The 24,595-nt window shown below is 45.9% G+C and overlaps 1 protein-coding gene across 2 annotated transcripts; it reads left to right on the top strand.

The window, feature by feature from the left end:
* Positions 1 to 6,015: 6,015 nt before the first annotated feature.
* On the top strand, positions 6,016 to 23,963 carry PLA2G12B (phospholipase A2 group XIIB). Of its 2 annotated transcripts, none has more exons than XM_084904990.1 (4): positions 6,016 to 6,381; positions 15,824 to 15,912; positions 19,576 to 19,741; positions 23,557 to 23,963. In XM_084904990.1, exons 1-4 carry the CDS (start codon positions 6,150 to 6,152, stop codon positions 23,673 to 23,675), a joined length of 606 nt encoding a protein of 201 aa, XP_084761116.1. In that variant the 5' UTR covers positions 6,016 to 6,149; the 3' UTR covers positions 23,676 to 23,963. The 2 variants fall into 2 exon arrangements, with proteins under 2 accessions (XP_084761116.1, XP_084761117.1); XM_084904991.1 differs by having other exon boundaries at positions 6,049 to 6,381; positions 15,824 to 15,900.
* Positions 23,964 to 24,595: the final 632 nt, after the last annotated feature.

The following is a 24,595-nucleotide window of genomic DNA, read 5'->3' on the forward strand; positions in this document are numbered from 1 at the left end:
CAGATAATTTTTATTATTTGAGAGAGAGAGAGGAAGGGAGGAAGGGAAGGAAGGAGAGAAAGAGCGAGAGCGTGAGGGCAAGCGAGAGAAAGAGAGAGAGAGAGAGAAAGAGAGAAACTTAGATCCATTGTGTCCCTCACCCATATATTCAGTGGTTAATTCCTGTATGTGCCCAGACTCGGGATTGAACCCACAACCATGGCATTTCAGGATAACACTCCAATCAAGTGCGCCACCAAACAGGGCTTGCAGGAAAATTTTAGCCAACATTTAAGGAAGAATTAATGCCGATCCCTCTCAAACTCTCCCAAGAAATTAAAGAGGAGGGAACATTCCCAAAGTCATTTCACAAGAACAACATTTATTCTGATAACAAAACCAAAGGACACTACATGAAAAGAACAGTACTGGCTAATATCCCTGATGAACAAAGGTTCAAGAATTCTCAAAAAAATATTAGCAAGCTGAATCCAACAATACATTAAAAGAATCCTATGTCATGATCAAGTGGGATTTATTCCAAGGATGCAAGGATGACTTAATACATGCAAATCAATGTGACACACCACATTAATATAAAAGATAAAAATATAATCATCTCGATTGGATAAAAAAACTATGGTACATCTACACAATGGAATACTATGCTGCCATGAAAAAGAAGGAATTCTCATCATTTGCAGCAACCTGGATGGAATTGGAGAACATCATGCTGAGTGAAATAAGCCAATCAATGAAAGAGAAACACCACATGACCTCACTCATTTATGGATAATAAAGAACATTATAAACTGATGAACCAAAAGATATAGAGACAGTAAAGCAACAAACAGACTGTCAAATTACAGCGGGGAGGGGAGGGAGATTTGGGGGAGATAATAGATCAACCGAAGGACTTGTATACATGCATATAAGTACAACCAATGGACACAAAACTCTGGGGAGGGAGGGTATGTTTGGGAGGGAGGGGGGCAAAAAAAAATCAATAAAATATATTAAAATATATATATATATATATAATCATCTCAGACACAGAAAAAGCAATTGACAAAATACATCTATTTATTATAAAAACTCTCAATAAATTGGGTATAAAAAGAATGCACCTCAACATAATATAGGCCATATATGAAAAGTCCACAGCTAACAGCATCTTCAGTGATAAAAACCTGAAAAGTTTCCTCTAAGATAAGGATAAGACAAGTGTGCCCACTTTCTCCATTATTCAACCTTGTTTTGTAAGTCCTAGCCAGATCAATCAGGTGAAGGAAAAAAAAAAAGGCATTCAAATCAGAAAAGAATTAAAATTGTCTCCATTTGCAGATTATATGATCTTATATTAGTATATAGAAAATACTAAAGAATCCACAAAAAAAGTGTTAGAAATAATCAACAAAAGTTGTGGAATACAAAAATCAACATACAGAAATAAGTTGCATTTCTTTTCACTAACAATGAAATATCTGAAAAAGAAAACAATGTAATTCACAATAGCGTCAGATACACTTAGGAATAAATTTAATCAAGGAGGTGAAAGATTTGTACACCGAAAACTACAAGACTTTGATTAAAGAAAGTTTAGGTGACACAAATAAATAGAAAGATAACCTGTGATCATAGACTGAAAGTGAACTAGTAGTGAAAAGGTGAATTGGTTCAGCTACTAGGTACAACAGGATGGAAGTTCTCCCAAAATTAAAAGTAGAACTTCTGTGTGATCCAGCATCCCGCTTCTGGGTATATATATCCAAAGGAAACGTCATCAGGATCTTGAAGAGATAGCTGTATTCCCGTGTTCACTTCAGCATTCTTCACAATCACCAACACATGAAAACAACCTAAGTGGCCATCTACAGATGAATGGACCAAGGAAATGTGAGGTGTGCATGCATACACACGTACACAATGAAACATCATTTAGGCCGAAACCGGTTTGGCTCAATGGATAGAGCATCGGCCTGCGGACTGAAAGGTCCCAGGTTCAATTCTGGTCAAGGGCATGTACCGTGGTTGCGGGCACATCCCCAGTAGGGGGTGTGCAAGAGGCAGCTAATCGATGATTCTCTCTCATCGATGTTTCTAACTCTCTATCCCTCTCTCCTCTGTAAAAAATCAATAAAATATATTTAAAAAAAAAAAAGAAAGAAACATCATTTAGCTACGAGAAAGAAATAAACCATGCCATCTGTGAAAACATGGACGGACCTTGAGGGCATTATGTTACTATAAGACAGAGCAAGATAAATACCGTATGGTATCACGTATGTGGAATCTAAAAGAGTTGCACTCATACAAACCCAGAGTAGAAAGTGATTGCTGGAGGTTGGGAAAACTAAGGTGATATCAGAGAGTACAAAGTTGTAGTTTTAAGATGAGTAAGTTGTGGGGACATAATGTGAGTATGGTTAACAATATTGTATTAAATACTTGAAATTTGCTAAGAAAACTGATGTCAAACTCAAACACACACACACACACACACACACACACACACACGCACGCACATGTAATTATATGAGGTGATGGAGTGTTAACTAGCCCTACTGTGGTCATCATGTTACAATACATAAGTGTATCAAATCAATACAATGTACATCTTAAATACAATGTTATGTCAACTACAGTTCAATAAAGTAGGGGAACACTGGGCAAAGAGTGAATAGACATTTCTCCAAGGATAAATACAGATGACCAATAAGCATGAGAAAATATGCTCAACATCACTCATCATTAGAGAACACAAAAATCAAAACCACAATGAAATACTACCGCATACCCAGTAGGATGGCTATTGTTATAAAAGGCAAGTGTGTTGGTGAGAGTGTGGACAAACTAAAACCCTTTGCACCGCTGGGAGAATGTAAATGGTTCAGCCACTGTGGAAAACAGTACGATGCTTTCTCAAAAAGTTAAACTCAGAATTACCATATGGTCTAGCAAATCCAATTCTAGATGTACACCCAAAATAATTATTTTTTTTATTTTTATTTTTAAAATATATTTTATTGATTTTTTACAGAGAGGAAGAGAGAGGGATAGAGAGTTAGAAACATCAATGAGAGAGAGTCATCGACCAGCTGCCTCTTGCACACCCCCTACTGGAGATGTGCCCACAACCAAGGTACATGCCCTTGACCAGAATCGAACCCAGGACCTTTCAGTCTACAAGCCGACGCTCTATCCACTGAGCCAAACCAGTTTCAGCGAAAATAGGTTTTAAAAAATATATACTTTATTGTTTTTTTTTACAGAGAGGAAAGGAGAGGGATAGAGAGTTAGAAACATCGATGAGAGAGAAACATCAATCAGTTACCTCCTGCACACACCGTGGGCCCCCTCACCCCCACTGGTAGAATGAAAAAATACATGATAGGGAACTAACAGTAGAATAGGTGAAGCAGAAAATCAGATTAATGGCTTGGAAGTTGAAGAAGCAGAAAGTACCCAATCACAATAGAAAAAGGAAAAAATGAAGGTAGTGTAAGGAGCCTCTGAGACAACTTCAAGAGTACCAACATTTGCATAATGGGAGGTGTGGGGTGGAGCAGAAGGAGAAGAGAGAGAAGAAGTCAAAAACCTATTTGAAAAAATCCTCTATTCTGGTGAAGGAAATAGACATACAAGTCTAGGAAGCACAGAGTGTTCCAAACAAAATGAACCCAAAGAGGCCTACACCAAGACACATCATAATGAAAATGCTAGGAGTTAAAGACAAAGAGAATCTTAAAAACAGCAGAAGCAGTTAGCTATATACAAGGAAGCTCGCAAAGACTTCTAGCTGATTTATCAATAGAAACTTTCCAGGCCAGAGGGATTGGCATGAAATATTCCAAGGGATGGAAAGCAAGGACCTACAACCAAGATTACTGTTCATAGAAGGCTATCATTTAGAATCAAAGACAGAAAGAAAAAAAAAAAAGCAAAAGGATTTCATCACTACCAAACCAGTATGACAAGAAATGTTAGTCTTCTTTAAGAAAACGAAGAAAATATGAATAATAAAATAGCAATAAATACATGTCTATCAATAATTATATGCAAATGAATCAAATACACAAAATTAAAAGACAGATGGTGACTGAATCACAAAACAAGCCCCTTACATATTCTGTCTACAAGAGACTCACTCCAGACTTAAAGATACACACAGACTGAAAGTAAAGGGGTAGAGGTCATAAATACGTAAACAAAACAAAAAAGCTGGGGTAGCAATACTGATATCAGACAAAATAGAATTTTTTTTTAAAAAAAGCTATAACAAGCGATTCTGCGTATTTATCCAAAGAAACCCAAAATGCTAATATATATATATTAGCATTTATACATTAGCGCGCGCGCACACACACACACACACACACACATCCATATGTTCATTGCAGTATTATTTACAATAGTCAAGATATGGAAGCCACCTAGGTGTCCATCAATAGATAATTAGATTTAAAAAGTACTGCATATACACAATGAAATATGACTCGGTCATGAAAAACAATGAAATCTTGCATCTGCAACAACATGGGCGGGCCTAGCAGTGGTTCTCCACCTTCCTAGTGCCGCGACCCTTTAATACAGCTCCTCATGTTGTGGTGACCCCCAACCATAACATTATTTTCGTTGCTACTCCATAACTGTCATTTTGCTCCTGTGATGAGTCGTCATGTAAATACCAGTGTTTTCCGATGGTCTCAGGCGGCCCCGCTGGTGGTTCTCAGCCTGTGGGTCGGCCCAGCTCTCTGAGGCTTTCTAGACTTTCGAGAGAAGCAACATTTGGTTGAAAAGTGTATCATTTTTTATAGACGAGTGAGTTCAGGTGGAATTCCTGTCTTCTCTGACTAAAAGCCAAGTATAAACTAAAAGTGATGTCCAAACACTAGGCTTCAGTCAACACTCATGAAGCCTCAAATTTCAAGTAGTGTTTCTAATAAACCCTCTGACTTTAAAAAACAAAACATACATTAATTTCAGAGAGGAAGGGAGAGGGGAGAGAGAGAAACATCAGCGATGAGAGGGAATCATTGATTGGCTGCCTCCTGCATGCCCTCCACGGGGGATCAAGCCGAAAACACAGGCATGTGCCCTTGACCAGAATCAAACCTGGGACCCTTCAGTCTGCAGGCCGATGCTCTATCCACTGAGCCAAACCGGCTAAGGCACCCTCTGACGTTTAAGCAACGCAACATAAAACCAACACCAGGAGAGCCGAGTTCCCCCAGGACCATCCCTGGGCAATCCCAGATCACACACGGCCGGCCGAGTGCTAAGCAAAAACACTGTAACGAAAGCGCACAAGCCCCGCAGAGGCTGCCTCCCAGGAGCACAGAGGCTGCGCCCGGCAGGGAGCAGGGAGAAGCCGGGGCCCAGGCCCGAACGCCCCTCTGCCCACTGTCCCTGGCAACACCCCCCGGACCCTGGGACAGTGACATCCTTAACCCACGGCCACGGGGTGTCTGCATCCTGTAACCCTCCTCCGGATCTCCCAGAGACCAGTGCAGGCGACCGGCATGGGGGTGAGGCTCGGACAGTGGTCGGCAAACTCACCAGTCCACAGAGCCAAATATCAACAGTACTACGATTGACATTTCTTTGGAGAGCCACATTGTTTAAACTTAAACTACTTCTAACCCACTTCTTCAACATAGACTCACCCAGGCCGTGATATTGTGTGGAAGAGCCACACTCAAGGGGCCAAAGAGCCGCATGTGGCTCACGAGCCGCAGTTTGCCGACCACGGGGCTAGGACTTCAGAACAAGCTCTTGTGTCAAGAGCCTGACGCTGCAGGGCCAGGCTGGTGACTGATCGATAGGTTAGCCAGCCGGTGCGGGGAGGATTCCGATGGCTCCACCGCCCAGGCCTCCCAGAAGCTGCCCCACAGCCCCCACCTCCAGGGCCGTGGGTCCACTCGCAGGGCCCTCTCCCCCTCTCTCCCTCCCTCTCTCTCTCCCTCTCTCTCTCTCACCGGCCATCCCGCCCACGGCCTGCCCTTTGCCCTTTCCGATCGCTCTGATCTCATCCCCGCCTCCCCAGCTGTGTAAAGTCCGCCTCCGGGAGCAGAGATTGAGGGTTCCCGGTCCTCCCTGTCCCAGTCCTGCCGGAGCCGGGGACTGAGGCCGGGGTTCGAGGAGAGGCCTCGGCACCTACTGGCCGCAGGATGAGGCTGGCGGCCGGCTCCCTGATCCTGTGGCTGAGCCTGGGGGGCGGCCTGGCCCAGAGCGAGGACCCGGGCCCCGACGCCAGCCCCGACGTGGCCCCAAAGGAGTCCTACTCCGACTGGGGCCTCCGGCACCTCCGGGGCGGCTTCGAGTCCGTCAACGGCTACTTTGACTCCTTCCTGGAGCTGCTGGGGGGCAAGGACGGCGTCTGCCAGTACCGGTGCCGCTACGGTGAGTGCCCAGTGCCGCCTCTCCCCGGGCACGCTCTGCCCCAGGCCAGCAGGGCGGGCGGGCACAGCTGGGCATGGGCTTGTATTCTGTCCCCCGGCCTGGATGGGGCTGCCACTCCGCAAGGGAAGGTGTCAGGCACCCAGGGAAACCTGAATCTCCAACACCAGTAATGTGTGGGTGCGTTTGAAACGCTTGGGGCACACATACACTGGCCAATTATTGGCTGTTTGTCTGAAAATCAGATGCCACCGGGCTGCCTGTGTGTGAGCTGGCGCCCCAGCTCCCAGGAGCTCTGCTGGGCCATTCTCCTGGGTTTGCTGGGAGGGGTCCTTCCTTCGGGAAAGGGCCGCAGGGGCGGGAGGAGAACAGGAGAGCTGTGTGAGGGTTCCCGGGGGGGAAAGGAAGCTGAACTTTCGGAGAAGATGGGGAGAGGGGGGGGAGGGGTGCTAAGGGTTGTGGTGAAGCAGGCTCCTGGGTCTCTGTGCTGAGCCTGGAAGGGTCTCCCCGGTGCTGCTCACACCTTCCTGCCAGCTGGCCGGCCTCTCTCCGACGGCTCCCCTCACCGCCCCAGGTGGCATTGGGAGAGCTGGCTGCCCTGTATCTGGGCCGGGCCTGGGGCCGGGCCAGGGTTGTGAATGTGGGAGCCTTGGGTCCAAAGAGGAGGCCTGGGGCCGGTGCTTCCTTCAGGCCCTGGAAGCCCAGGTAGTGGGGGCGGAAGGCGGGCCCTGGACCTGGCCGCCGAGAGGCGGGGTAACTCAGCTGCTCACGCCGTCAGCACACACAGCCGCACAGCCCGGCCTAGGGTCTGTGTACCCAAGGCTTCCTCCCGGGGTCAGAGGTGGAAATGGAGAGCAGGGGAGCCAGCAGGAAAGCACTTGAGCAATGTTTTCTCCAAACGGCCCACAGAGAGCTCAGCCTGGAGAGACTCAGGGGGCCCCACACTGCAGACCCCCCCCCCCCATCCCTCTCTCCCTTTTTGCTTTTGGGGGGGGGGGTAGGGAAAGGAGGAGGTTGCTTCCTTACTAGATGTGGCTAAACTGGGAGGCAGTGGGAAGCCACTGCGCCAGAACCAGAAGTTTGCGACACAGAATTTTAGATGCACGGACGGATGTGGTGAAAAGGAAGCTGCGTTTTCTCTGTGAGGATGCCGCGGGGTGAAAAGCCTGGTCTGTGCCAGGACCACCTGAACCCCGGGCCTCGGCGGTGTGAGGCGGGAGGACAGAGCAGAGGCGCCCAGGGGGCAGGAGGGTGCGCTCACTGCAGACCCACACGGCTGCGGGCCCGTCCTCGAGGCAACACAACTCAGGCCCCTGGTCCAGCCAGCAGACAGAGCAGGCGTCGCTTTTAGGAAAACAAGAGTCAAACCCTCCTCTTCCTTCCCAGCAACCTAGCGTTAAAGGATTTCAGCAGCTTTTGGTTGCAGACTCTACCTGGGCAGGCCTGTCCGCACTCCGAGTGGGATGGGAATGGTCAACAGAGAGGGAGCAGGAAGGCAAACAACTCCGCTCCGTCTGCGGAGCAGAGGGCCCGGGAAACGGGGAGACGGGAAAGCCTCCTTACCTTCGGAACGGAGCGCAGAGAGCCAGGTGCTGAGCCACCCCAGACGTGGATCTTCTCCAGCCGACGGCGGACCAGGCTCTCTCCGGGCGGACCAGGCTCTCTCCGGGCGGACCAGGCTCTTTCTAGGCGGACCAGGCTCTTTCTAGGCGGACCAGGCTCTCTCCGGGCGGACCAGGCTCTTTCTAGGCGGACCAGGCTCTTTCTAGGCGGACCAGGCTCTCTCCGGGCGGACCAGGCTCTCTCCGGGCGGACCAGGCTCTCTCCGGGCAGACCAGGCTCTCCCCGGGCGGACCAGGCTCTCTAGACGGACCAGGCTCTCTCCGGGCGGACCAGGCTCTCTAGGACAGACAGTGCCTAACCACCAAGCGAGCATCTTCAGCCGCTTCCCCACAGCTCTGCAGAGCTCTCCCTTCCCTCTTAGCAGTCCTCACCTCACCTGGCCCCCACCTCCTGCCTCTGATTTGCTGCCCGGAGCGGCGGGAACGTTCGCATTCCTAAGGGTTCCCAGGTGATCCCAATGCTGCTGGCCCAGGGGCCACACTTCGAGGGAAAGAACGGTCTTAGAGGCTGCTGTCTCCTGCCAGAAGGGACAATTGAGTGACAATCAATCTACAAGAAAAACCGTTTTACTTTATAAATCCTTCCCACGATCAGGCACACCTCGGAGACACTGCAGGCTCCTTCCCACGCCACAGCACGAAAGCGGGTTTTGCAATAAAGCCAGCCGCAATCCTCTCTCTGGTGGGGGGCCTTGCGCTCCATTTGTAAAGAGCACAGCCTCCGTGAAGCACAGTAAAGCCACGTGCGTGCGAGGAAACGAGGTGAGCCTGTACCTAAAACAAGGTTCCCTGCCTCAGCCTGCTCTTAGGACCACCTGAGGGTGAGAGGGAGCTTAAAAAACTCCCACCACCCAAACCCAGTAAATCAGAATCTCCGTGGCCCAGACCCACACAGACGTATGTTAACGCTCCCCAGGCGGTTACAAAGCGCAGCCAAGGTCTGCAGCCCAAGGTCTGGAGGTCATTCTTGGAGAACTTCAGCCCGCGGGCTGTTCAGACACATAAAGGCGTGTCTGTACCCTGGTGGCCTACAATACTGTGTCAACATTGCCTTCACACTCCTTATAGCTACAGCATTTATTCTCACGTCAGCACCCAAAGTCTGGCCCCGGGACCGGGCTATAAATAGTTCAGAACGTGGTGTCAGCGGCATGGAGCGGCCGCTGGGATGAGGCGCCGGCACCGGGTGGGCAAGATCCCCGCCCCCGCCCAGAGCTGCTGACCAGGAGTCTGTGGTGGAGCCTGGCCTGCACAGGTGGGCCCTGAATGAGACTTGGCTAAATGCCAGCAATGGAAAAACCCTGGGTTTGAACTGGGCGGGGCTGGTGGTGGGGAGCGGGGCGGGAGGGGGGGGAGGGGGTTGGAGTTGGGTAATCTCATTGCTGGTGACCTTGCACAAGTTACCTAATGCTCAACCTTTGTTTTCCCATGTTTATAAGTCATGCTAATAGTACCTGCTTTGGCCAAAACCGGTTTGGCTCAGTCACTATAGAGCGTCAGCCTGCGAACTGAAAGGTCCTGGGTTCGATTCTGGTCAAAGGCACATACCTTGGTTGCAGGCACATCCCCAGTGGGGGGTGCAGGAGGCAGCTGATCGATGTTTCTCTCTCATCGATGTTTCTAACTCTCTATCCCTCTCCCTTCCTCTATGTAAAAAGTCAATAAAATATATTTAAAATAATAATAATAATTAATAATAATACCTGCTTTGTGAGGTTGTTGAAGAATTAAAGAGAATAAACATAAAGAATGAGTGCCATGCAGTACGCATGACACGCACCAAACACATTTTATCGATGTTATGAGGAGGATGGTCTGGTGAGCAGGTTCCTGTGCATTCAGGTGCTTTCCAGCTCTCCTTCAACTTTCAACACAAACCTCAGAAACCCCCGTGGCTGGACAGCGGCTTCTCAGCGTCAGGAGGAGACGTCCTGACTTAAGTTCCTGTGTCTTTAGGAAGGACTCGGCGTCTTATGAGTCACAGTGGGAGGCACTGTCCACACTGCCTGCCACACTTGGGGAAAAGGACTTGATGAACTTCTTCTTGGGTTTAGTTCTAAGGAAAAAAGTTCTCTCAATATCAGTCTTCTTCTCTTTCTCCTTCTCCTTCTCCTGCTTCTCCTCCTCCTTCCCCCCCCCCCATTTACAGCTGCTGGTTTGGAGCAGAGCTGTTCTCCTGCTGGGTGACCAGTTGTCCGCTGTGCTGGGCGCTGAGGGGAGAGTCTGGGGCCCCTGGGGTGTGGGACTTTGGGTTCTAACCCAGGGCAGACCCAGGCAAGCTGGTCACCTCACCTCACGCAGTAACTGAGACAGAATGTATGGCTTCAATGAAGCTGCCCCAGCTCTGCTTTGTTCCCGATGAGCCGCATCTGCGTGTCTCTGGACGTGAGCACACACATGGCACATGTGTCAGCCTCCAGGAGAGCCGGGGAGGGAGGCTCGGAGCTGCCTCTGCACGAACGGCAGGCGGGGAGAGGACACACCCTGGGGAAGACGGAACCCTGGACCTGGGTCCGGAAGCCCAGATGGTTTACTGCTCTCCTCAGTGACACACTGAGGCTGGGCCCGGGAGCCCAGGTGGTTTACTGCTCTCCGCAGTGACACACTGAGGCCGGGCCCGGGAGCCCAGACGGTTCACTGCTCTCCGCAGTGACACACTGAGGCTGGGCCCGGGAGCCCAGACGGTTCACTGCTCTCCGCAGTGACACACTGAGGCTGGGCCCGGGAGCATGCACAGCTGCATCAGAACAGGAGCTTCCGGGCCAACTCTCCCAAAATGGCTCTCATTTTTAACTGTTTTACTTATTTTATGGCATCTTACTTTATTCAGAAGTTTTTAATTTTCATAACGTCAAGTCTGTCTGTCTTTTTCTTTATGTTTTCTGAAGTTGTTCTCTTGCTTAGAAAACCATTCTCTCATCAAGATGATAAGAATGTTCTGCTCTTTTTTCTGGGGAAGCAGGCATAGCCAATAGGTAGGGAGTGTTGCTATGTCCCAATAAAACATTTTAATGAGTGTTGTAATTTGAATTTAATATCATTTTCATGTCACAAAATACTATCCTTGTTTTGACTCCGATGCACCCTCCATCCCCTCAACCATTAAAAAATATAAAAACCATTTTTGCTGGCAGACATACCAAAGCCGGCCATGGACCAGGCGTGAGCCATGCTTGCCAGCCTATAAACTATCGGATCAGGTTGTCAGCCTCCCTCTCCTATAAATAGCCAAAACCAGAAAATTAAAATCAACGTGTACATCATGAATGCCTAGACTCAAAACAACAAACTGTAAGGACTCAACACAACTCCAAACGACTCAAACTATAACTTGAGGATGTAGTATATTACTTCAGCTTAGACTCAAACCATCAGATTATTTTCTTTGAACTTGGACTTCAAGTCCATTCCTAAATAGAGTTTCTGCTGCTATCACACATATCAAACCAGGAGATCGTGGTTCAATTTCAAGTCAATTCACATGTCCGAGTTGTGGCTTAATACCCAGCGGGTGTGTGTGTGCGCAGTAGGCAGCCAATTGATGTTTTGCTCTCATTGATGTTTCTATCTCTCTCACTCCTTTCCTCTCTCTAAAATCAGTAAAAATACATTTAAAAAAGAGAAAAAAATAACTCAATAAAAATGAATAGACAGATTTAAAAGAAGAATTCTAAGAAATGAAACTTATAGTCATTGAAAGAAAAGACTCTGTGAATGAGTTAAACAGCAGGTTAGAAAGAATTAGGAAAATGGTAAATAGACTTGATGAAGTTAATAAAAAATCAGTACCCAGAGAGAAAAATATCTATATATATAAAATGCTAGTATCTATATAAGTGTACCCTCAGGAGTTCGACCGGGAGTTTAATCGCTCACAATGATGTGTGCTGACCATCCGGGGGGCAGCACGGAACAAAGGAAGGCCCCGGCCAGCAGCCAGAAGGCTCTGATCGGCCCTGATCACAGGCCAGGCCTAGGGACACTGCTCATGCATGAATTTCATGCACCAGACCTCTAGTATAAACATAAAAAAAAGAGATATTAAGATATATAAAGTATAGGATTAAAAAGATTCACCATTCAGTAATAAGAGGCCCAGAAGGAGAAACTAGAGAGAATCCTATATAATGAAAGCCCAGCAACCAAATGGCAGAATGACCAGAACGACCAGTCAACCAGTCGCTATGATGAGCACTGACCACTAAGGGGCAGATGCTCAATGCAGGAGCTGCCCCCTCATGGTCAGTGTGCTTGCACAGTGGGAGCGCTGCTTGACTGACAGGGCTGAGCTGCTCAGAGGGCGGGTCCATAGCTGCTCAGCTGACGGGGATGAAGGTGCTCCCACAGCAGCTGATCCCCCTCAGGCCATGCCCCTTACCAGCACACAAATCCGTGCACTGGGCCTCTAGTGAGGAAAATAAAATACATTAAACCCTTGATTTTGCAGACCTTGATTTAATGGACTTTGGATTTAACAAACAAAATTTCTCATCCCTATGTCCTATGTGAAAATTAATTTAAAAATGCCTTTAACAAAGGTTTGCTCATATTTAAATTAACAGGTTATTTTTTATGTTATTAATCAAGTTTTAGCGAATAGGCCATATGTTGGAAAAAACACTAATTTTGCTGACATAAATAAATATTACATGTCTACAACTATAGTCTACGTATGTAAATCCAAGAGTCGCCGATTGTATACATGGTGGTGGAATGATTAGCATGTGTTCACACTGCCTCTCTCATAGTAATTGGTTATTGGTTCTCTTGTCATGTGGCATTACTTTCTTTTTTTTTTTTTTCTTTTTTAAAAAAATATATTGTATTGATTTTTTTACGGAGAAGAAGAGAGAGGGCTAGAGAGTTAGAAACATCGATGAGAGAGAATCATCGATCAGCTGCCTCTTGCACACCCACTATTGGGGATGTGCCTGCAACCAAGGTACATGCCCTTGACCGGAATCTAACCTGGGACCTTTCAGTCTGCAAGCTGACGCTCTACCGCTGAGCCAAACCGGTTTTGGCTACATTACTTTCTGCAGCAGTTCTAACTTACTCCGGGGACATTCGATGTAGGCCACCCCCAGCGTGTACACTTGTTTGCTGTGGTGACTGGTGAATGCACCCATTTACTAGACCTGCTCAGTATAAACTTAAAATCACAGTAACACATATAGAATACTTTTCTGTGAAATTAAACTTTTTAGACATACTTACTTGTAATTACACAAATGTTTCTATGTAAGTAAAAACAGGTACACTAATCTGTCAAATTTTTAACATAGGCGTTAGGAAAAATTACTTTATTATATAATGGACTTTCCGCTTTAATGGACACCCCCTTCTGAATTGGTCTGTCACAGTGAGGCTGTACTGGATTCAGACAGTGGCTGTGGATTCTCCAAGGGTCATAGAAACCCGAATCTTCAGACTGTTCAGAGCAGGATGAGGATAGACGCTTAGCATCTAGGTACACTGTAGTGGCACTGTGAGGATGTGGAGAAACTGGACCCTTGTGCACTGCAGATGGGAATGTGAAAGGTGCAGCCCTTTGACTAAGGTCTGGCCAAAGGAAGGAGGAGGAAGTGATGTGTGTACCATTCAGGAGAGTGTTTATTCAAGAGGGAGGCTGGGATCCTTCTACTTCCTTCTTCCAGGTGATGCTTACCATGGGAAGATGCTGGCTGACGCTCCGTCTTGGACCATGAGAGCCAGGGCTTCACTCTAGGGCTGGCAGAGCAGAAAGCCAGCAGCAGCCTGGGACCCAGAAAAGCACAGATTTTCTGTACCAGCCTTACGATCCTTCATTCTGGGGTTTTATGAGGTATCCTATATTGTGTAAGCATCTGAATAGTCCAGTATGTCGGAGGGATAATAGACACACGGAGAAAATGATAGCACTCTATTGAAGGACATAAAGGAGGACTAAGTAAATGGAAAGCTATCCAATGCCATGTTTGGGGAGACAGAATATTCTAAGAATGTCAGCTGTATCCAAATTAATCTATAAATTCAATGTATATTCAAGCAAAATTTTGACAATCTCTTACAGAATGTACTAACTCATAGGCAAGAGTGAAGGGCCAAGAATAATCAAGACAATTTTGGGCTTTAAAGCGTAGACTTAGCCTTTAAAAATTAAAACTGGAAAATGGGGGCAAAGGGGCTTCAACTATCCTTGCAACAGTAATTAAGCAGAAAATACACTTATGGAAAGTTTGGTAATGTTAACCCTCATTATGTTTATGCAATGGGCTCATGGGTGTTTTTTTCCTCTGACTTTTCTTCAGTTTTGAAATTTCATAATAAAAACAATAATTAAAAATAAAGAAAATAGCCGAAACCGGTTTGGCTCAGTGGTAGAGCGTTGGTCTGCGGACTGAAAGGTCCCGGGTTCAATTCGATTCCGGTCAAGGGCATGTACCTTGGTTGCGGGCACAGCCCCGGTAGGGGGTGTGCAAGAGGAAGCTGGTTGATGTTTCTCTCTCATCGACGTTTCTAGCTCTCTATTTCTCTCCCTTCCTCTCTGTAAAAAATCAATAAAATATATTAAAAAAAATAAAATCATTCATAATTAAAAAATAAATAAATAAAAAATAAAGAAAGAAAATAGCCGAAACCGGTTTGGCTCAGTGGTAGAGCGTTGGTCTGCAGACTGAAAGGTCCTGGGTTCGATTCTGGTCAAGGGCATGTACCTTGGTTGCAGGCACATCCCCAGTAGAGGGTGTGCAAGACGCAGCTGGTCGATGTTTCTCTCTCATCGACGTTTCTAGCTCTCTATCTCTCTTTCTTCATCTCTGTAAAAAATCAATAAAATATATTTAAAAAAATAAAGAAAGAAAGAAAGAAAATAGAAATGCCAGGTACCTCACTCCGAGGATTAATTCTTAGCTTATTTCCTCAGTCTTACGCTACATCTCGTCCTACAAAGTGGCAGAGGAACGTGGAGGAAGAACAGGACTTTTGGAGAAAAACAGGAAATCTGCATTTATGTCCTACTTCCCCCACTTACTATGTGACTGAAGCCAGTCTCGCAGCCTCTCCGCCCCACTTTCTTATCCAGATAACAGATAAAGAGACTCACTGGAGATGACCGTCCAGAGTTCATCTCAGGTCAAGGTTATCTCTGTGATGCATGACTACCACTGAGTCATCTGACAAAGAATCCTGGCACATATCTGCAAGCCCAGAAAATAACTCAAAAGCTACGTAGGAGGAACAAAGAAATTAAAAGTTTTTCAGATCATTTCTGCTTAGTTCTATGATAGGAATGCCTAAGTAGGGTGTTTTCTTTGTCCTCTGGGCAATGACGGTTTGTCTACATTTATAGAATTTTGCCAAGTTCCACTCAAGTCATTCTGGGAAAACCTCTGCGGCACGGTCACAATTCCGATTCCCCCTGTGTGATCGGGCGGCGGTTCCCTTTTTCTGTGCGAGGAGGGTGTCCGTACAGTGGAGACGGGAGTAAGAAATGTTGAGTTTTAGTTCGGTTTTGCCAAAAACCTTATCTTCAAGGTCATGCACTTAAGAAACATTAAAAATTATTTGAGATTGGGAGAAAAATGCCCCACTGGCCTTCGGGTTAGGACTCTTTTAGGACATCGTTATCATTGTCACCATCACCATCGGTATCACCGTCACCATCACCATCGTCATCACTGTTACCGTCACCGCCACCTAACGTGGATGTGAGCATCTGCTGAGCATCAATGCCTTCCAAAGGAAAACCGAACGCGCTTTTAGATCATTTTTATTTCACGAATGTTTCCAAATGCTTCATCTCTGAACGTTTCTTCCTGCTTCCTCCCCCCTCTCTCCGCCAGGAAAGGCCCCCATGCCCCGGCCGCACTACAAGCCGCAGGAGCCCAACGGCTGCAGCTCCTACTTCCTGGGTCTCAAGGTACCGGAAAGTGTATGTACCACCGCCGCCTCCCCCGCCCGCCGGCTTCCCCGCACGCTCCGGTCACCGCTGGTGGAGGGACCGCCTTAGGGTGTCGCTGGGCGGTGTGATTGGGGGCTTTAAGTTGGACACGGAGGGAAGGAGATAACTTTTAAAGAAAGTGCTTGACTTGCTTTTGTCAGAGGCAGCTGCCCCTCAGAGAAGCCCTGGTAGAGCGAGCTTTGAAATCACCATTGCAAACCCCCGCTGAGCCTGAGGGGGTCAAACAGAACTAAGTAGGAGACAGCGCTGAGAAGTGTGACTGCATCCAGTGCCCTGCGGAGCCAGCTGGGACTGGCCAGCCAGAGCTGACTGCGCTGGTGTCCTCAGGGCTTCTCACGCCAAAGCAGCTGTGTTTGGGGTATTCATATCCTAGAACTCTCCAAATGCACCCCCACACCCCAACCCCCAAGAAAACCTCCATACACACCTCCACCACTGGCTAACCGTTTATCATCACACTTCTCAAACTGTAGGTCTCCCCTGAAAATAAGTGATCAATTGATTTCTTTTAAGACTTCTTTAGAAAAGAGGCCCTATGTAAAATGGAGGTACAGGGATTTCACATCTGAACTGTGATTTTTTTGATTTGTATCTTAATCAGGCTCAACTTCACTTTTCTGATGATTCAAAAGATTTTACTTTGTAGTAATTTTCTAAGCAGCATAATGTTTAGTCTAAGATCCTGCTCACCCATGGGGCATTTTTATGCAAATTGGAAAGAGATCCTTTTTCCTCAGCTCAGTTTTCTTCCATTTCTCAGAAATTTATCTTTATACCAGAGGCCCGGGGCACGAAATTTGAGCACGGGTAGGGTCCCTAGGCCTGGCTGGTGATCAGGGCTGATTGGGGCCTTCCGGCTGCCTGCCAGCTGGGGCCTCCCTTCATTCAGCACCACCCCCTGGTGGTCAGCATACGTCATAGCGAGCGATCAAACTCCCAGTCTCCTGGTCGAACTCCTGAGGGGACACCTTATATATTAACCTTTTATATATATAGATAGATACCGATTTTGTTAGAAAAGAAAACTTGACTGTAATTGGCTAGCCATTTTGTAATAATTATGATGTCTTGTGGGAAGATCTGACCCTCTTAGACCTGAGCCACTTGTGCCTTAATCAACCTGCACAGCTGAACACCAAACCTTGTCCACAATAGCAGAATGTGTGTGGGTGCAGAAGAAAAACAATAATTTCAAATGATAAAAGGTGGAGCAAAAGTAGGTTTATAGTTGTTCGTATGGAAAATAATACAATAGTTCATAAATAATAACACAAGGATAAACTCTCTGTTTGGGGCAAAAACTGCACTTTTGCCCTACTTTGCATTTACATAGAAACACCACCGATTTTTGGCCAATATATTTTACCGGATACCAATTTAGTAGTTATAGAAGTGGTATGCACCATATTTTGGAAGTAATGTCATTTTGTTTGCTGACATTGAAAACTAGTTCAAGAATTTCCATTTGAATGGAATTTAATGATAGCCACTATACTCATCTAATTCTCAGTTACCTCTATTGTGATATGTTTGTAGTTTTAGAGATGAGGTACAAGCAAAGTAGTTTTCTTCGGGAATCAGATAATGGGATTTACCCAGAATTGCAGAGTCCAGGCCTTTGCCTAATCTAATAATGAGTTATATGACCTCTTAATGTTGCTTAAAAGGGCATTTTATTTTATTTTTTTAAAATATATTTTATTGATTTTTTACAGAGAGAAAGGGAGAGAGATAGAGAGCTAGAACTGTCGATTAGAGAGAAACATTGACCAGCTGCCTCTTGCACACCCCCTATATGACCTCTTAATGTTGCTTAAAAGGGCATTTTATTTATTTTTTATTTTTAAAATATATTTTATTGATTTTTTACAGAGAGGAAGGGAGAGAGATAGAGAGCTAGAAGTGTCGATGAGAAACATCGACCAGCTGCCTCTTGCACACCCCCTATCGGGGATGTGCCTACAACCAAGGTACATGCCCTTGATCGGAATCGAACCTGGGACTTTTCAGTCCGCAGACTGACGCTCTACCACTGAGCCAAACCGGTTTCAGCTAAAAGGGCATTTTAAACTGCCAGACTCCATATTCTGCTTTAAGTGGCCTCAGAATAAAAGTTTAAAGGAGAGAACACTTACGGAGACCTATAGTCACTGACTATAATTCTCCAACCATGCCCCGAAGCCAGATTTCCACAGATCCCATCCAAGTTCAAGTATATATATATATCAGAAAAACTGCAAAAGATTCTAAGATGCTTTATCTATATCTAGATCCACCCTGTTTTCATCTATTTTTATTTTATTTTTATTGATTGATGTGTAAGCAAGGTAGAGAGAGAAGGAGAGAGAAACATCAATTTTGTGGTTTCACTTATTTATGCATTTACTGTATTCACTGGTTATTTCTTGTATGCACCCTGATGGGGGATCAAACTTGCAACCCTGGTGTAGCAGGATGATGCTCTAACCAACTGAACTACCTGGCCAGGGCCTGTCCCATCTATTTTTTACACAGAAAAACAATTACTCTTCTCTGATCACTCTTTGGACCATGTCTCCTCCTTGCTCAAGAGTGTTTATCAAATCTAACTACTTACTTTGGAAGTCAAGGTCATCCATCAACTTACTCTAAGGCAAACTTTTTTTTTAAAAAAAATATATTTTTTATTGATTTTAGAAAGGAAGAGGGAGAGAGAGATAGAAACATCAATGATGAGAGAGAACAATTAGTTGGCTACCTCTTGTACCTCCCTGCCCCCCACTGGGGATTGAGTCTGCAACCCAGGCATGTGGAGACTGGAATCAAACCCGGGACCCTTCAGTCCGCAGGCCGATGCTCTATCCACTGAGACACACCAGCTAAGGCTCTGAGAAAAACTTTTTATAATATATGTATGTATTTCCCTAGAAAGACTCTTGAAAGACTAAACAAACAAATTCACTCACAATATGATTTGCTCATTATTTCCTTTCGTTCCCTGCTATGTTCTAAGGCTACCCTTAGTTCTGTTAGCTCTCTCTTCATCTTCTTTCAAAATCCTCTAAAAAATTCCCATTTTATTACTTTACAGATGGCATTCTATGAATTCACTCAGTTTACGCCACATTTACAATGGCTTATAGGACGCTTCTAAACGCAGGTCCGGGTGTGCATTAGATATTGCCGTTAGACCAGAGTCCCCTGTGTTCAGGAACTGTGTCCTATACCTGCCTCTGCTCCCCACCATGTACGGACCCCCCTCCCCCCGCCCCCCATTAACACAGCGCTGTATGGGGAGGGTCTCTGATAAATGCAGGTGTCCTATTGATGAACTAAGGCTTCAGTTCTCATAATTCTGAGCTTTGGAATCCTTTGCTTAAACAACATCTCACATACGTTTTAGTTGAATTTGGATGTTTTGAAACTCTGCTCTCTGGACTGGCGTTCTGATTTCTATCTTCATCACCATAGTGACCTGTGAATTAACAAGTAAATTGTGATAGAAATTTAGAATCCCGGCTATCGACCTGCTGCAGTCTCTCAGTGGATCTGAAAGTGTAGCAGGAATTTGAGAACTGGCTCGCCAAGTACACGGGCAAGGTTGCCTGAGGTCCTGGGTCTAAACGTGGCGTTTTCTTCGCTCTCTTTCCCCAGATGGACCTGGGCATTCCAGCCATGACCAAGTGCTGCAACCAGCTGGACGCCTGTTACGACACCTGCGGTGCCAACAAGTACCGCTGTGATGCAAAATTCCGATGGTGCCTCCACTCTATCTGCTCGGACCTCAAGCGAAGTCTGGGCTTCGTCTCCAACGTGGCAAGTAGGTATCCTAAGGGCACCTGCCTCTGAGCAGGACGTTTGCTCCTGCACGCAAACAGACATGCAGCCAGAGCCCCTTGGCTCACGACGGCCATTAGCGCTCCCGGAAGCTCATGGAGCACTGAGCCATGCTCAGGCCGAGGGGCGGGGGCCGCACTCTTGGCTGACGTTCCTGCCGTCCTGCCCAGGAGCCACTGGCGCCACCTGCGATGGCCAGCGCCACACCAACGCCTTCCCAGGGATATAAAACGTACCCTTTAAGGCTGGGGAGAGAGGTGCCCAGCTGGCGTTAGTTACCCATTCCACTGTTAAATCATTTGCCATAAAAGGAGTTATTCTGTACGGGACCACCTGGTTTGGCTATTATTTTGTTCTCAGTCAAGAAAATAATTAAAAAAACAAACTTTTGTGTAAAGGTCTGCATACGCTTGAGGATAGCTATTTTTTTAAAAAATTTATTTTTATTGCTTTCAGAGAGGAAGGGAGAGAGAGAAACATCAATGGTAAGAGAAATATTAATCGACTGCCTCCTGCACCCCATCTCCCCATTGGGGTTGAAACCCACAACCCAGGCGTGTACCATGACCTGGAATCAACCGTGACCTCCTGGTTCAGACACAGGTCAAGGCTCAGCCACTGAGCCACCCTGGCTGGGAGAGGATAGTTTTGTTTTGTTTTTAACAGACATTTAGCAATCTAATTTCTATCACTGATTCTGTAGTTTCCTTTTCCTAATTCACTTTAGGAAAAGCTTTGATCCCTTAGTTTTTGAAGCCAGAAAATCACACCCAGGTATTAGCATTATGTGTTTTTAGAGAGTGATGTTTGAAAGTCAGGCATCTACAGAGCTGACTACATGCAACAGGGGTGGGGAATCTTGGATCTTGTTCAAAGGCCCATGCCGAGGGTGTAGTCCTAAGTGAGTCTGTGAGGGCTCGGAAGCTGGATAAGTGCTTGGGCCCTGCAGAGGGAGATCCCCCATCTGTGCCTACAAAGGGTGAGGAAGTACCTGCTGCGAATCTAGGGTCAGGCCAGGCTACTTCCTGTAAGTGATGTCCTATGGATTCTTTCCCCAAACATCTCTTTGGTAACTTGCTTGGTTCCTGCAAATTAACTCAGACTCTGGGTCCCATCAAATTCATTCTCCCCAAAGGGACCAGGTATATTTTATACCACAAAAATCCGGCCACCTTCTTTCGTTAAGAGTAAATCCAAGCTCCTGCGTGTGACATACATACCAGGGTGTGTTCACCGCTCGCCTACCTCTTCAGCATCAACCTGCTTCTTTCTGATTTCTCTCCTGGCTCCTGCCATTCCCAACTACTTGGGATGGTGGTCCACATCTTTCTGTTTCTGCAGTTCCCTCTGCTTGGAACACTCTTGTAATTCATGTTTTATTGTTGTTCAAACAGTTTTATCAAAGGTGAAATGCTGGAAGCTTTCCCTCTAACATTAGGAACAAGTCATGGATATCCACTCTCACCACTTATATCCAACATAGTATTGAGAATCCTAGCCAGAAAAATTAGGCCAGAAGAAGAAATAAAAGCCATCCAAGTAGGGATTTGGAAGACCTAAAACTGTCACCATTTCAGGTGACATTACATATAGAAAACCCTAAAGACTTCTAAAAAAAAAACTGTTAGAATAAGTAATTCAGTAAAGTTGCAGTATACAAAATTAATATACAAAAATCTGTTGCACTTCTATATACTAATAACAAACTATCAGAAATATAATTTTTTAAAAGCCCATTTATAATTGCATCAACATAATAAAATACCTAGGAATAGATTTAATCAAGGAGGTGAAAGACCTATATACTGAAAACTATAAGACTTTGATGAAAAAAATTTGAGGAAGACACAAATAAATGGAAAGGTAGTTTGCTCATGGATTGGAAGAATTAATGAATTGTTAAAAATGTCCATGGTACTGGTTGGTAGCTCAGTTGGTTTAAGTGTCATCCCTTTACACCAAGGTTGTGGTTCGATTCCCTGGTCAGGGCATATACAAGAAGCAATGAATGAATGCATTGATGGGAATGGAGCAACAGATCAATGTCTTTCTCTCCCTCCCTCTCTCTAAAATCAATAAACTTTTTTGTCATTGTTAATCATCATTAGAGGTTATTTTTCCATTGATTTTTTTTTTTTTAGAGAGTTTGCAAGGGAGGAGGAGAAACACAGAGAGAGAAACATCAATATGAGAGATGTTTGGTTGGTTGCTTCCCAATCTGGCCAGGAATTGAGCCTGCAACAGAGTTACTTTTCCTTAACCTGAATTGAACCTGAGACCTTTCAGTCCATTGGTCAACACTCTATTCCAGGGGTCCTCCAACTTTTTAAAGTGTGGGCCAGATCATGGTCCCTCAGAGAGCTGGAGGGCCGGACTATATGAACTACTAATTCCTACTGTAACACCTCGGCTGTGCTCACTGCCCAAAAAACCTGGCGGGCCGGATCAGACTCCTCTGCTGGCCGCATGTGGCCCGCGGGCCGTAGTTTGAAGACCCCTGCTGAGCTAAACCAGCAAGGGCTCAATAAACTTTTTAAAATGTCCATACTACCCAAAGGAATCTATATTTTTAATGCAATCCCTATAAAAATTTTAAGGGATCTGAGACCCTTCCATAATAATCCTTACCCACAAAGGGATAGAGACCCTGACTGTGGGCTCCATACCATGTGGGATAACTTCCATTCTGGTGTGGTGTGACTATATGTTTACCTGTCTAGCCTATCCTCCTCTTTGTCCAAACTGTGAGATCCTTGAGTTGAGATCCCTTTGGCCTCTGTGTCCCCGATGCCTTACAGTGGCTGGCCAACATACCCAACGGGCACACGTGATATTTCAACGAGTAAATGCTTATCCATCCCACAGGGAAAGCTACAGGAAACAATAGTGTTATCTGAGCAAGTATTCTGCAAAAACGGTACATTTGCCATGAAGTGAGCATCGTGGTATAGAAGATGCTGATTGCTAATCATGGTTTTGACCTGGAGACCCATAAAGAGAGGGCACCCCAAAATGTATTATTATTTTATTGACTGATTTTTAGAGAGATAGAGAAACAACAACTCTTTGTTCCACATATTTATGCATTCATTGGTTGATTCTTGTATGTGCCCTGACCAGGGATCGAATCCACAAACCTGGCCTATTGGGATGATTGGGATGATGCTCTAACCCAGTGTTTCCCAACCTTCTCTCATGATGAGAATCACCTGGTGGAGTTGTTAAAACACAGATTCCTGAATCCCAACTAAGAAGTGCTAAACTAGAATTTTTGGGAACATATAGGTAAAATTGTATACTTAACTAGTGCTCTAAGACAGATTTTATATACAGAGCACTAAGTTAGGTATGCAATTTTACCTATATGTTCTCAAAAATTCTAGTTTAGCACTTCTTAGTTGGGATTCGGGAATCTGTGTTTTAACAACTCCACCAGGTGATTCTCATCATGAGAGAAGTTTGGGAAACACTGCTCTAACCAACTGAGCTACTTGGGCAGTGCCCAAAATGTATTCTGCTCTACGGATTGGATAGAAGCTTTTCTGAAAACAAACAAACAAACAAACAAACAAACAAAAGCCCCCCCCCCCCCCAAAAAAAAAAACACACCCAAAAAACAAAAACACACAACACCACCAAACTCCTTTCCTTTGAATCCTGTATTCAGGTTATTGCCTGTACTTTCCTCTGGATATCATGCCAATCTTAGAGCTACATTGACCCGTTAAAATTGCTCATGCTACCTGGGGGCAGTTCTATGTATTAACCTTTCCGCTTCTCTACATCTTTTTCAAACAGCATGTGATTCTCTGGCTGACACCGTGTTTAATACCGTATGGACCTTGGGCTGCCGACCCTTTATGAATAGTCAGCGGGCAGCCTGCATCTGCGCAGAAGAGGAGAAAGAAGAGTTATAGGGAAGGTGTTTCCTTTTGGGTTTGAGTGGACACCACGGCTGTCAGTCTCGGAGATGGTAGTGTGGCAGATGTGTCTCATCCTTTCTTCCAAGGGTTTGGATGCCACCAGACAGGAGAAAGGAGACAGGCTACAGCTGAAAAGCGAGTCCCATCCTTTGAGGATAATTGGAAAAAAGACGTGAACTGAAGGCTGCTCGTCGCTTTAACACTGGTCCCTCCAACCAAGACACATTTGCCTGGAAATTCAGTTCTTAACTTAAAGACTAAAATAAAGACTAACTACTGGGATTCTTGGACTCGGTCATTCTATTCACAAGTGAAATTTTGGAGAGTCCAGCCGTTTGGGAGGCAATGACTTGCCTCTGGTCCATGTTTCAGTTGCCAGTCAGCATCCCACATAGAATAAAGTGTACTTTCTAGAACATGTGAAAAGAGATGCATGACTCTCACTATCACCAACACGCTTCCTTTTCACTTAGAAGAAAACAGAACCAGCCCGGTAAGTTCCCTCAGCGATGTGCTCTTCCCGCTGGTGCCGAAGGGGTCGGAGCGGTGGGCAGAGGCTTACCTGACCGAAGCCGTGGAGGCCGAGAGCAGGTGGAGTCTGGTCTCTGAGGTTCCCTTTTTTTCACTCAGTCAACTATTCCTGTTGATACCCCCACGTGCTAGGTGGCCTCCGTGTCATGTGAAGGTCTGAGAAGCACTGGGTAGAAACTGCCATTAAAGATAACTTGGAAAAACCCCTAAAAGCTGAGGGGCAGGAGAGACAAATGGCCATTCCCCAAAGGGTGGTTCTCAGCCCTGAGGGCAGGTTAGAATCCCTGAGGAGCAGCAGCCACAGAGGCTCTGGCGGGGGTTGGGGGGGGGGGGGTACCTACAGACAGGCGCACCTGCCATTGCCTCGGCTTGCCTGCCCTCCA

This window comes from Pipistrellus hanaki (assembly GCF_964339955.1).
Source record: "Pipistrellus hanaki genome assembly, chromosome: 14".
NCBI classification, from domain to species: Eukaryota; Metazoa; Chordata; class Mammalia; order Chiroptera; family Vespertilionidae; genus Pipistrellus; species Pipistrellus hanaki.

Coding starts and splice junctions, on each gene's coding strand:
- PLA2G12B (XM_084904990.1), top strand. CDS start 6,150: ATGAGGCTGGCGGCCGGCTCCCTGATCCTGTGGCTGAGCCTGGGGGGC. Junction 6,382..15,823: donor CCAGTACCGGTGCCGCTACG/GTGAGTGCCCAG, acceptor TCTCTCCGCCAG/GAAAGGCCCCCATGCCCCGG. Junction 15,913..19,575: donor GTCTCAAGGTACCGGAAAGT/GTATGTACCACC, acceptor CTCTTTCCCCAG/ATGGACCTGGGCATTCCAGC.